Source organism: Populus alba, chromosome 5, assembly GCF_005239225.2.
Source record: "Populus alba chromosome 5, ASM523922v2, whole genome shotgun sequence".
Classification (NCBI taxonomy): domain Eukaryota; kingdom Viridiplantae; phylum Streptophyta; class Magnoliopsida; order Malpighiales; family Salicaceae; genus Populus; species Populus alba.
The window spans coordinates 2,354,138-2,367,172 of NC_133288.1; the positions used below are offsets into that span (position 1 = coordinate 2,354,138).

Consider the following 13,035-nt stretch of genomic DNA (forward strand, 5'->3'; position numbering starts at 1 on the left):
AATTGGAAACATAGAGAATTCGGTCTGAATCATGATTGAACAATTAAATCCCATTTTCTTAAATAAATTGTGATCTCTGGATCTTGCATTCAGCTTCGAAGATGGAGGTTAAAAAACAATAACTAGGAAGGGGGCGCAATTACTTCTTCTTTTTTTTTCCAAGAAAAGTGATGATGAGGCAATTATTTATATATATGGACGAAGATACATACATACATACATACATATATATATATATATATACACATATATATATATATATCAAAAATATTATTGGTGACGCATCTCTATCAAGAGAAAGAAAGACTACACATGAAATGATCAATTGGAAGCCAAATCTCTAAAGATGGCCCCATTTTTTTAGTGCTGGCGATTGTTAGAGATCAGACAAGTGATGGGAAGGACGTTGACATACACAAATATATACATATATCATCAAGAAATTAACAGTTCAACACCAGGTGTGCGTGTTCATGCTCTCTTATTAGCCAAAGAAATCATTACTCGATATATATATGTGCAATAAATGGATGGATGCGATTATGACAAGAACTCATCACTGGTCTTTTAGGGAGAAAAAAACAAAAACTTGTAATATATATCGATACTTGCCTCTGTAATCAGAAGCAAAGGCTTACGTTTGAAACCACATGAGTGCTTAATTATCAGTCTTTCTTTTCATGAATATGCATGGGTCTAAGCTCAACCCAGAAAAAGAAGAAAAAAACATGTTTTATGCAGAAAATTAATATTCATAAATTTTCTAATTTTCAAAGAGAAAATTGTTCTATTAGAAATCCTGTTCAACTGAGTACGTACTTTCATCTAAAAATATTCATGAATTCGTATTGTACACCGTGAGATCTTCTCATTTAGACATGTTTTATGCAGAAAATTAATTGGTGTTTTAAAAGGGATATTAATTAAACATTAACGATTATAGATAACAGTATGGTTATGCAAACCCAAATCTGCTCAATGGATTAACCAACTGCCTTGAGATCTATACTGGACATTTTCAATGAAAAAACTCAAGATTTTTTAAATGAATTTATTTTATATTTTTTTTAACAAACAAATATGATTTATACTGTCGAACCGGAAGCCGGCCCTTGGACTATAGAATAGAGGCTTAATTGAAGATTTTTTATGCATTGAGGATTCAATTAGAAAAAAAAAAAAAAGATGTTAATTTGGATACCTAATTAAGGATTAGAGAATAATATAAATCATATCTTAGAATTTTATCTAATAGCTTAAGTTTTTGGATTAAGATGGTTTTTTGACCGAATCTCAATATCTCTATATATTTGATAAAAATTAAGGATAAGGTAATATAACTTGTGCAAGTTTCAAGTTCAAAGAGCTTTCACTCAAAGGGATGTATTAGAAACTAATATAAATAATATTTTAAAGTTTCACTTAACAGCTTAATTTATTGGGCTAAAATGATTTTTTAAGGTATAAGGGGTAAAAACATCCTAAATTTAGAAGATAGTCTAACAAGTATTAGATCGAAATTAAGGGGTTTATAACTCCAAATCATCTTTATATCTAATTAAGTCGTTCTTATTTATTTATTTATTCATTTATGTAAGAAATGCAGGTAATGACATCCTGCTACAACTCGTATACATTGGATTCTATGCTGTCCACAGCTGTTGAGTTGTCAATTTCTCCTATGGAAACGAAATATAGTGCTAATAAATAAATAAACGAATCAGGCCACCATGAATTAATTCAGAGAATCTCAACATTCTAATTATGTTGAAGGCCAATAATATCTCTTTGATGATATAGTCAACAATTTACTGATTAATTAGGATATATCCCAAGTTGGTGCTTCGAAAACTATATGTAACTGCAAAATTAATTGAAGCTAATTTAATGTATATCCAGGTCTTGATATGTTCATGGATTTGGACAGAACAGGTTGGATAACTACAATATTCTATCCTCAAATCAAATATTATGGCACTGCTTGGAAAATTCCTCGTTCCATTTTTAAGGAACATTCAACTCTCTGGTCCAGACAACAAGTACTGTTCTTGCTTTGTCCACATCTGCTCCTGCAATGCCAATCAATCTGTGTCCAGCATCAGAAGTTGATTCCTAGGAGCCAATCTTGAACTTGAGCAATTCCATTGGTGTTCATGTTGCATAAGAAATCTATCACTTCATTATTGATAACAAGTCACAAAAAGATTTTATTAAATTAATAAAATCAAAAGATTTGATACTCAAGCTATCATATATGTTACTACATCTAGATTATGATAACAAGAAATACGTTGTCTTTGCCCCCATAAGTTATATTAAAACTCCAATTTGCAGTTTTAAAACTCTAATGTGTAGTGTTATGACTGAAATCACAATTATTAAGAAAGCCATTCGGGAACATGATGTAAATTGCGTTCTCAAAAAAAATTATTATTTTTATTAAAAATAAATTTTTTATATATTTTTTGAATTTTTTTAATGCGTTTATTTCAAAAATAATTTTTTAAAACATAAAAAAAATATCATTTTAATATATTTTGACACAAAAAGCATTTTTAAAAAATAATCGCAACCACATTCCTAAACAGACTTAAGATTAACTCATCTAGTGGGATGGTCACGAAAGCATTAACCTAGAATTTGATTTGTCCAGATTTCTAGTTGAACCAGATGAAACTTTGATTCAGTTTGATTTAATTAAAATAATCAAATTTTTATCAAACTTGATTCAAACTCAACTGGGTTAATAGCTTACAATAAAAAGAAAGAAAATTATTGTTTAACTAAAAGCAGTTGATTAGTGACCCAACGATCTAAAATCTTTTTTGGATCAGTTTTCGAGTCAGGTCTGGGAACTACAATGTAAATTCAACCGGTCTCAGTTCAATACTCACCTTTGCGTAACCAAGCCGAAAAAAATACTGATCCTTAGCTCGACATGCCAAGACCAGTAGAGGGCTGTTGTGGTAGCCAAAAGGATCAACAGATACCTCACTAACTATCAAAAACACTAAAGAAAATAAGAACACTAATCTGTATCTTTTCCTTCAACAAGCAGCAAGGCAGGACCAACTTTCCAAAAAGTTATGACTTTTCCCAAGACTTTATCCTGATACACCTACTACACCTGGAATCTAAATCTATGTTCTGTTTTTTCTCCTTGTGTGCTGCACAAGTACCTTAGTGCATGATAGTGGAGCATTCCTTTGTGCTGCTAGTCTTTTAGAAACTCTTATAGTGCAGTGTAAAAGCTTCCCGATTGGCCCTCTTGGAATAGAGTCTTTTCTCAACTCCTCAGGTCACGTAAGTAAGATACACTGCAGGTTTATCTCTGATTTTGCCTCAGATTATACCTATACGGGTAGGGTGAACCCAGGTTCATGTAAGAATAATCCTTAGAGCATGATTTTCAGTTACTTGTAAGCACTGTTAGCTCCATTGTTTTGTTTTTAACTAATTTACCAGCTTTGATTCAGAATGGCAGATTTGGTGCTCAATGGCATGGCTGCTGGATCAGAAACTTGCATGGCTTTGGGTTTATTGGATGAATCCAGTAGAGGGGTTTCAGGGACTCCACAGGTATTGCTGCTTATTGCATCTGTTTTAGAGAGATCCATTCAAAAGAACGAGGAGCTGTTGAACACAGCTAGAAAAGATGTTATTACAATCTTCCATGGATCAAGATCACCCACCTTGAGCATTAAGCAGTATATTGAACGCATATTCAAGTACTCAGGATGCAGCAGTTCTTGCCTTGTTGTTGCTTACATGTACATCAACAAGTTCCTTCAACTAACGGATGGCCATCTTACTTCCCTAAACGCACACCGTCTTCTGATTACAAGCATCATGGTAGCTGCTAAATTTTTGGATGATGAGTAAGTACTTGAATGATTAAAACCAAGAATTCTTTAATATTTATTTACTCTGTTCGCTTCCCTAAGTGCCTGTTTTGATGTAGATTTAGAAATGCTTAACTTATCATTCAGGGTCATGTCATTAGGCAGTCAATGGGTGGATTTCATTATTTCTTATCCTCTTATTTCGTGAAATATCACACAATAAATGACAAGGATGACATAAAAATTCTAATTTTAAGATTTATTATTGAATATTTATTTTCAGCATTCTGCTTTCTTGAAAGTTTATGAAATTGATTGCTAGAAGAGGGAAGGGAGTTTTCCAATGCGATCGAAAAACATTTATGAAAAAATTTGAAATTTTTTTTTTTTACTTTGAATTAATATATTTTTAATATTTTCAAATCAATTTGATGTGCTGATCTTAAAAATAATTTTTAAAAAATAAAAAAACATTATTAACATACTTTTCTAAATAAAAAACACTTTAAAAAGTAACTATGCACAACCACACTCCCAAACACACTCTCTTTTAATTAATAGTTGGATGGCCTCGCCGGTATGGCTTACTCGTGAAGAGATTTCATGAGTTAAACAAGAGATTGTAGTGCATAAAAAAAAATTAAAATGATAAATTCATTTTTTAGTGGTAAACTTACTTTCATGTAAAGTAACACATTACTTATAACTCATAAATCTTTTAAAGAGCGTTTAAAATAGAAGAAAAGTATAGTTGTTAAACATGATCTGGTATAATTGGGTTTAATTTTGATGATCTATCAACTCAGAATCTAGCTTGAGTCAGGTTTATTTTTGAACTTAAATATTGATCCCATTTAATCTATTTGACTTGGCAAGTCAACCAACAACTTAATTAACCCAACCAAATCTAGGTAAGACCCCACTTATCAACTTTGGGATTATTTTTTTTAATGTGTCCAAAACCATATCATTTAATTTTAATAATTTTTATTCATAACAATGTTTTGGGATTAATCAAAATTGACCCAATGACCTATATTCTCAATCGAGTCAAACCTGAGCTGAATCTAACAACTATGGAGAGAAAGGGGCTGTTCTTACTAATCAGTTTCAGTGGTATAGTTTGTGGAAATCGTCCACACAATATCTACATGCTATATAGCATTAGGCTTGCCATAAAACCTCTTTGTTCACTGATTCACTCAAACTTGCAGGTGTTATGACAATGCCTATTACGCCAGGATTGGAGGTGTAAGCACCGGAGAAATGAATAGAATGGAGATGAGATTCTTGTTCAATTTGGATTTCAGGCTCCAGGTTACAGCCGAAGCATTCATGAACTGCTGCTTGAAACTAGAAAATGAAAGTGGCAGTTGCTAGGATGGACAGGCTGGTCCAAGCCTGTGGGTTCAAAGGCCGGCAAAGCAAAGATGAGGGGAAACATGCGTCCAGAATTGCAGGCTGCAGGAACAAAACCATGGCGGAAGCACCCTTCCTTCTTCCAAGCAAGAAGAATTTGGCATGCAACCGAGTACATTACTGCTGTAGTAAAGTAAAAGAATCCTAAATATGAAAATAGCAAAAACTCAATATCATTTTGGCACATGGTGTCAAGGCAAGAAAATCCAAGGACAGTGATCATATCAAAAAAATAAAGCAAGAAAATCCAACGACAGGTGATCATATCAAAAAAATATGTAGCAAAATTTTTATTATTGCACAAGCCCTGCACAACAACTGGTTTCATGTTACATCTGTTGCTTTTTTTTCTTTTTCTTTTTTTCCAATTGAAACTGATAAAACCCTAATGGATGACAAATGAGCTGGAAGGCGAATCAAATTAGTTATATTGCAAATCCTCTACAGGCGAATGCGTGAGTTGCATCTCATTAATGGGTGAATCTTTCATTCTTCAACCAGAAGAGTTCTTTCTCGCAGCATATACTCGGTAAGCTGCTAGCCCAACAATGGCCACGGCAGCTCCAACTGGAATAGTGAAACAAAATCATCAATATGGTAGATGATCAATGAGAAAGATATCATTTAACAGCAATAAAATGGGTTTTTCCCTACAAACATTGAGCGGTAGCAAGATGAAAGATGAAAGATGAAACAATCATCTAAAACAAGTAACAAGAGGATATATTTTGTTCAAATGTTAGTCAGTAATTGAGTATATTTCACTGTGGTCATCCTGAATTCGATTTAATTCCCATCAGTTGTGTCAAAATCCTTTGCAAGAGTCAGTCCCAGTAAATAAAACAAACTGGAACAATGGTCATCCTTCAGCATTTTAGCATTGACACCTGACATAATTGTTGAACATCCGACTAAATAGAAGAACAGCCACACAACTCCTAGAATAGACTAAACATTTTCTATTACATCTAGGCCAGAGTAAGAAAACAGAATTAGAGTTCTTAAAATGAAAAACATGATTACTGAAGGAAATAGCAGAAAATTCACAATACCCAGAGATATTTATAGCAGTGCCACTAATTCTAGGAGTTTCAAATATCAACATACCTGAAACAAACATGAGAGAGCGGTTGACAAGTCGATTGTATTGCTTGCGACTTCTCCCTGCTTCAGTTTCAGGAATGCTCAAATGGGGGTGCTCAGCAGCTGTTACTATCCTACGGAACACATTATTGGTGTCGCCCATCTTTGAACTGATGGGGATAGGAGCCTCTATTCCCATATCTTGACTAACCTGCAAAATCAAATAATTGCAATTAAGGGCATTGTTCTCCTTTCATAATCAATAGTCCATCCAATTACTTTTGGATCCCAACAAGAACTGCTGAACAATCTTCGAAGAGAGGAGGGGGAATTACTGCCCAGTAGGCAAACAGGCAACTTGCAATTGATACTTACTAAAATCCAACTGCAATTTATACTTATTCACAACCAACTATAATCTAACTGTGAAGAACAAGGCCTCCATAATCATAGATCATTATTAGTTAGTCATGTATTACCAACCGAACTAGAGAAATCTGAAGACTTTCTGATAAAGCAAAGGGTTATGAACCAAAAGCACAAACAGAAAATTCATGACAAAAATTTGATAAAGTCAAATTCAACTTTTGTACATAATCTACAACCATGAAATAGAATCAGCAAAGAAATAACTGCCCTGGTAGATTCCTGTATTGCCATTGGAAACGAGTTCAGATCATCTTTAGCTGCCACAATGAGGCATGGCACCTCATATCCAGTATCCTCACCATGGCTGGCAACATCCACAAGCAATTCTGTCGCTCTCTTCCATGAGGACTGATCAGAACTGCAATAACATTTGATACTTTAAATGGACTGAATGTATTAATGAAATTGCAAAGCAACAAGTTCACATTACATTCTCAGCCATGGGAAACCTTTGATTGAGGTTCCTAGCTATGTTGGAAGGCTAAATTCTCCTATGAGGCAACCATGACGACATCAGCATATGATCATTTTAAGACTTTTATTCACACACAAAATTAGATTTATCCAATCAATAACCCATCAATAGCAAGCAAAGTAGGAAATTGAAGTTTTGAACAAACTCACAGCAAGCTAACTCTCAAATTCACATACCATAAAATTAAAAAATGTACCCTTAAAAGAGGTGACTAAACTGAATTCATCAGACACCACTCTGCTTACCTGTCATAGACAAACACTGCTATGTCGCATGATGCCAAAGACTCCTTATTTGACAATAGTTTCTTAACTCCACCATCAGGAATCTCTCTCAACACAAGGGTTTTCTTTATTCCCTGCAAACAGAGAGTGGGGGGTTCAATTGGAGACAAAAGCGAGCCTTGGAGCAATTAGATAACATAAAGAATCCAAAGTAAGAACCAAAACATATTCTGACCACTTCAATAACACTTACACCAGGTAGATCGACAACATTAACTGCATAAATTTCTTCGGCAGTTGGAGCATAACTATCATAAAAAGGTCTGAATACAAAATTAACAAGCTAACATTAACCGTGAAAAAAAAATTACCAGGAAGAATACGAACATAAATAAACAGAATTTATATAAGTTTCTCTGAGATGGGTTGAGATGAACCTTCCAATAAAAGAATTCACTAATGCAGACTTTCCAGATTTTTTTGGTCCAAAGACAAAGCAATGGAAAACATTTCTGTCTGACTGTTTCTTCTTGCGATCTAAACGTCTTCTCCTTGTCAAGCGGACAGCAGCAGAAGGATCACCAGAATATCCAATGTAAATCAGATTCTCCACAGCTCTAGATGGGTCTAGAAGAGTCATAAGGGCCCACTGGAATATGTATTTGTTATAAGTAAACACACTTGTCATGAAATTAATATTCCAAATATTCAAACAGGTACTTTTTGTCAAAAAAGTCAATGTTTGATTGATTAACAAATTCCAATGCTGATGTTTGTCACATATCCCATGCACTCTTGAACTTTTAAGAAAAGCCACGAGGCCCACTGGAATGCATATTTGCCAGTAAGTAAACACACTTGTCATGAAATTAATATTCCAAATATTCAAACAGGTACCTTTTATTTTGTCAAAAAAGTCAATGTTAGATTGATTAATGAATTCCATTACTGATGTTTGTCACATATCCCATATACTCTAGAACTTTTAAGCCCTTAAATCATATCACTCAGGCATGATACATGCATGAAAAGAATTGTACATAAGGAAAGGAAAGACAGCTAACTTCACTCACACCCAGCACACATCGCACCCGCATGAGTGCACTCACTCACGCACGCAGAGGGAGAGTGAGAGATACCTCTGACAAAAAAGCATTAGCTGAAAGCCCACCCAATGCAGTTTTCTCTGCAGCATCTTTATATGGAGGTTCCTCCCACGGGCTGAAGTTGAAAAGCCAAGTGTTAATGTAACAAAAAAATTCAAATCAACAGCAAAAAGTTGAAAACTCATATGAGAAGAAATTAGATAGTAGGGTTAGAGCTTGAGTTGATTAAAGATAGATCTAACATGCTGGTTTGTTCTTTAAGACAAATGACAGGACAAAAAAAAGGTTGACAGTAGATGGTTGCAAATTATTAAGGGACACAACATGACAGCAATTTTACAAAAAAAAAAAATACAGTACCTTTCCGGTGCAGTGGAGAAAATATCTTCTAGTTCTGCAGGTCGCAAGTTGTTATCCTGGCAGTACATTTTCATTGGTGAGGTTTTGAGAATTCAGAATTACTTAGCAAGTTGACAGAATACAACTTATACTAGTGAAGATATAAGAGCTCAAAATATAACGAAGCTTAGTTAACTACACTTTTAAGAGCTTAATAATGAATAATGATAAAAGCACAGACTGAAACATACACCATCACTGTCAAACAGTTCATAGATATTTCTCAAGTACTCGACAGCTTCACTGGTGAGTTCTACACTCTGAAAAAATGACAACAAAAAATAAGTGGTTTAATACAAACAGTGGATACTAGAAAAGAACCACAGAAAGACCATCACATAAGTTCTTTTGAACCAGTATTACCTGATCAGGAGCTAGTTTGAATGTGGGAATTAATTCATCAGAAAGTTTGATATCATTGTTGTACCCAAATTTCCTAAGTACAGTCCATGTTGTCTCAAGGCGCCCTTTTTCTATGAATAATGCATGGAGAAAGAGGAATCCTGTCAGTGTAAGGCCACAGTCATTGACGCCCATACCACTGACTCCTCCACCAGGCAACTTTTCTTCCACAACCCTCTTGACACCTATTATCTCAGAAGGTTGCAATGGAGCATTGAAGCATTTGACCTGTTAAAGCTATTAGATCCTTCACAAACCCTAAGCACAAGACATTGTAACTTATAATATTTGAGCATTGAAAATTGTAACTATACCCAACCCGTCCCCTTGCTAGACTTTAAGCTTTGGGCTTGAGCTTCTCTCCTCAGAAAGCACAAAAGAATATGCAAATTAACCATGTTCTTAAGACATTGTAGCTTATAAGGCTAATGACAAGATAACAAAAAAATCTTAAGACCCTGAAGACTCATTTGGGATATTACAAACTCAAGTTTGTGCAGCTACAAATAAATGCCAAGCAATGGAATAATATATATATATATATATTACAAGATTCAAAATCCAACTCCATGCCCACCAAAATTGCAAAAAAAAAAAAAAGAATAATATAATAACATGAATACAAACCTGAAATTCATTTAACTCAGCATCGCTAAGGGCACCATCCCTATCAAGATCACAAAGAATGAATATACGCTTCAAGGCCCTAACACACCTGGGCTTCAAAGTTTGTGATTCCTGATCAAATAATGGACCAGTTGGGTGAAGCACTGCTTTTTGTGCATAGTAGAAAACCTCAGGAATCTGTAGAAAAAGGAAACCAAAATCAGAAATTCAATTGTTAATTCCAAAACCCCTAGGTTACCAACAAAAACCGCATGCCAATGTAATCCATCTAACTGATTCAAGGATTAGAATAAAACAAAATAGATACTAGTCATCTTTGGTTTGAAACTCATGCATCATGGAAAAAAAGTGTTATCAATACAAGGAGAAAACTCCAAACAGTATTAGGAACTTCCCATTGAGGAATCATAACGAAGCTTGACATACAATGATTACAGGAGCCGGAAAAGACCTTCAAAGTGCAAACTGTGCATACTGTTAAAACAATGTTACACTGCAATGGTGAAACTAAATTACGGAAAAGGATTCAGAAAACAATATTGCACTGTAATGGTCAGATTAGATAACTCCAAAAGATTCACACCATAGCATCTATTAAAGTAATTCAGCAAACAGGATACCTGAATATGTTTGAATGCCGAACACTCGATACAAGTTTCAATCTCCCGGAACTGTTGCATTATTGGTGACATTACTTGCTCCAAGCTCACTTGCTGGTTCTCGTCTCTTAAATCCAACTTACAACCCACCACTATAACTGGTACCTTCACCTGTTCATCATCCACATTACCATCAAAAGCATACGCTTCACTCCACCAACAAACTAGAATGAAAGATATTCCTAAGAAAAACAGCAACAAGGTTCCAGTTGCTACAAATGACTTTTGATTGTAGATGAAAACTTGTCATAAAGATTTCTGCTTAACACACATGAATTAGTAGGATCTGGCTGAAAAAAAATGTCTATTGTTTCTCATTGGAAAGATCTCTTCACAAATTAAGGACAGGTCTTTACAGATTTATTGGCAATAAAATGACAGAAGATACACCCACACAACCCCCCACACCAACACACACACACACACACACACACACAAAGGGATGAAAACAAAGAATAGAAACCTCTAATTGACGAAGCTCAGGAAGCCAAAAGGTACTCAAACGATCAAGAGTCTCTGGCCTGTCACATGCATATGTAAGAACAACTGCATCAGCTCGCTTCAATTCTTCAGCTACTTTACTGGCATCCTCCACTCTGAAACACACAGAACAAATGCTCATTCCTTATTTACCTCATACTGTTACTCTAAACAAAAAGTGGCATTGCACCTCCTCTTCCCAACCAAGAAAAATGGAATGAATGTGGAACCTCATTTCCAACATACATCAATCCTTCCCAAAAAGATATTCTTGGTTCATTCACAGGACATACCCAGCCCGGTAAACATACAGCTCTTCCCATCTTGGAGGCCAACAAAATACGCTAAACTCTAATGACTGTTTCCTCTTTACCACACATAATAATCAACAACCGAAAACAAACTTACCCAAAAACACAATTTATTCCACAAAGCTTGATTTTTTTTTCTTTGTTTACACTTCAAGAGTTGATTTTAGCCTTCTGGATTTCAAAAACCATGAAAACCCACTAATCAGAGTACCTCAACTTCACCCCAAAAAATCCACCAGTCCAAGCATAGTCCACAAATAGATTTTAAAAGGACATTCACAAAATCTCCACACTTTCTATAACAGCATTAAAAGATTCCCATTCTTTCCATTATCCCAAAGCCAAATACACCATAGCAACTTAACTAAGCCATTACCCTAAATTAATTATCAGCTAAAAATACAATCAAAACAATACAAATACTCAGCTATTTTTAGCAAATTAAACTAACTAATACGCATATTAAAATATATTTTTACATTGAGAGAGAGTAAAATACTTAGATGAGGTGTCGATGATGGTGATTGGAACGCGGTCAGGGTAAAAATCATCAGGCATCCGTGTAGGTGGAAGAACCGGCGGAACACTCGACGGAAAAGTTTCGGAGATAGCAGTGACAATCAAACTAGACTTGCCGGTGCCTCGGTCTCCAGCCACAACGATTCTCACTCCACTTTTAACTCCTGGATTGGCCGTCGTCGCTGCTTTCGCCATCTAAACAACAAAAACACAACCAGCTCAATCAGAAACCAAACACCCAAAACCCTAACTAATCAAAACAGCAATGAGAATGGAAAAACGGTGAAAAAACCTGGATTTGGAAGGGTAAATTACGGATTTAAGTAATGAGAAAAATTGGAAGCTCAAAAAAGAAGAATCAGAGGTGGTTTATCAAAGGAAAATTGATCTACAGTGGCAAAAGTGAAATTTGGTGGTTGTTGGAGTGGCAAAAGTGTAAATAGCTGTGTTTTTTCAAGGGTGAAAATGAGTGAAAAGAAATTGAAAAAATCGAATTTTTATTTTATTTTAAATTAGTATATTTTTTTTATATTTTCAGATATTAAAAATAATTTTTAAAAAATAAAAAATATATATTATTTTAATATATTTTAAAATAAAAAATATTTTAAAAAATAATACAACCACATTCTCAAATGCCTAATGGAAAAAGGCATATATATATACATGATTTGTGGAAGTGTAATAGTGTTTTTTTTAATATTTTTTAAAATTGATATTAAAAAATATTTTTTTATTTTTTTAAAAAATTTATATTTAATATAAATACAAAAAAATTTAAAAAATAAAATAAAAATGTTAAATAAAAAATTCAAAAAAATAAAAACCATTTAAAAGTTAAAACTTAGTTCTAAACAACTTGAAAACTATGGGCTTCTTTTTTATTTATTTTAATTATTTTGTGGTGGGAGATTTTGCTAGCTAGTGAATGTAGCGTGCCCCTTTCCCGTTATTTTTGTGCTTTGTTTTTAAATGGTGAAAATAATAGTTTTAATTATAGTTATAAATTTAACTTGAAATGGTCAAACAAAAAGCTTGGATCACAAACCATGCAAGTTAA

The 13,035-nt window shown here is 34.1% G+C and overlaps 2 protein-coding genes across 4 annotated transcripts; one reads left to right on the top strand and one right to left on the bottom strand.

The window, feature by feature from the left end:
• The first annotated feature begins 2,902 nt into the window (after positions 1-2,902).
• On the top strand, positions 2,903-5,593 carry LOC118045003 (cyclin-P3-1). Of its 2 annotated transcripts, none has more exons than XM_035053484.2 (3): positions 2,903-3,361; positions 3,477-3,878; positions 5,057-5,593. In XM_035053484.2, exons 2-3 carry the CDS (start codon positions 3,478-3,480, stop codon positions 5,220-5,222), a joined length of 567 nt encoding a protein of 188 aa, XP_034909375.1. In that variant the 5' UTR covers positions 2,903-3,361; position 3,477; the 3' UTR covers positions 5,223-5,593. The 2 variants fall into 2 exon arrangements, with proteins under 2 accessions (XP_034909375.1, XP_034909381.1); XM_035053490.2 differs by having other exon boundaries at positions 2,903-3,303.
• On the bottom strand, positions 5,526-12,428 carry LOC118044996 (mitochondrial Rho GTPase 1). Of its 2 annotated transcripts, none has more exons than XM_073409484.1 (15): positions 12,268-12,428; positions 11,956-12,170; positions 11,129-11,261; positions 10,627-10,776; positions 10,007-10,183; positions 9,341-9,607; positions 9,169-9,237; positions 8,939-8,994; positions 8,612-8,693; positions 7,910-8,121; positions 7,708-7,795; positions 7,494-7,606; positions 6,981-7,131; positions 6,369-6,555; positions 5,526-5,828 (listed from the first exon to the last, which is right to left on the bottom strand). In XM_073409484.1, exons 2-15 carry the CDS (start codon positions 12,168-12,170, stop codon positions 5,755-5,757), a joined length of 1,974 nt encoding a protein of 657 aa, XP_073265585.1. In that variant the 5' UTR covers positions 12,268-12,428; the 3' UTR covers positions 5,526-5,754. The 2 variants fall into 2 exon arrangements, with proteins under 2 accessions (XP_073265585.1, XP_034909364.1); XM_035053473.2 differs by having other exon boundaries at positions 7,726-7,795; positions 12,268-12,427.
• Positions 12,429-13,035: the final 607 nt, after the last annotated feature.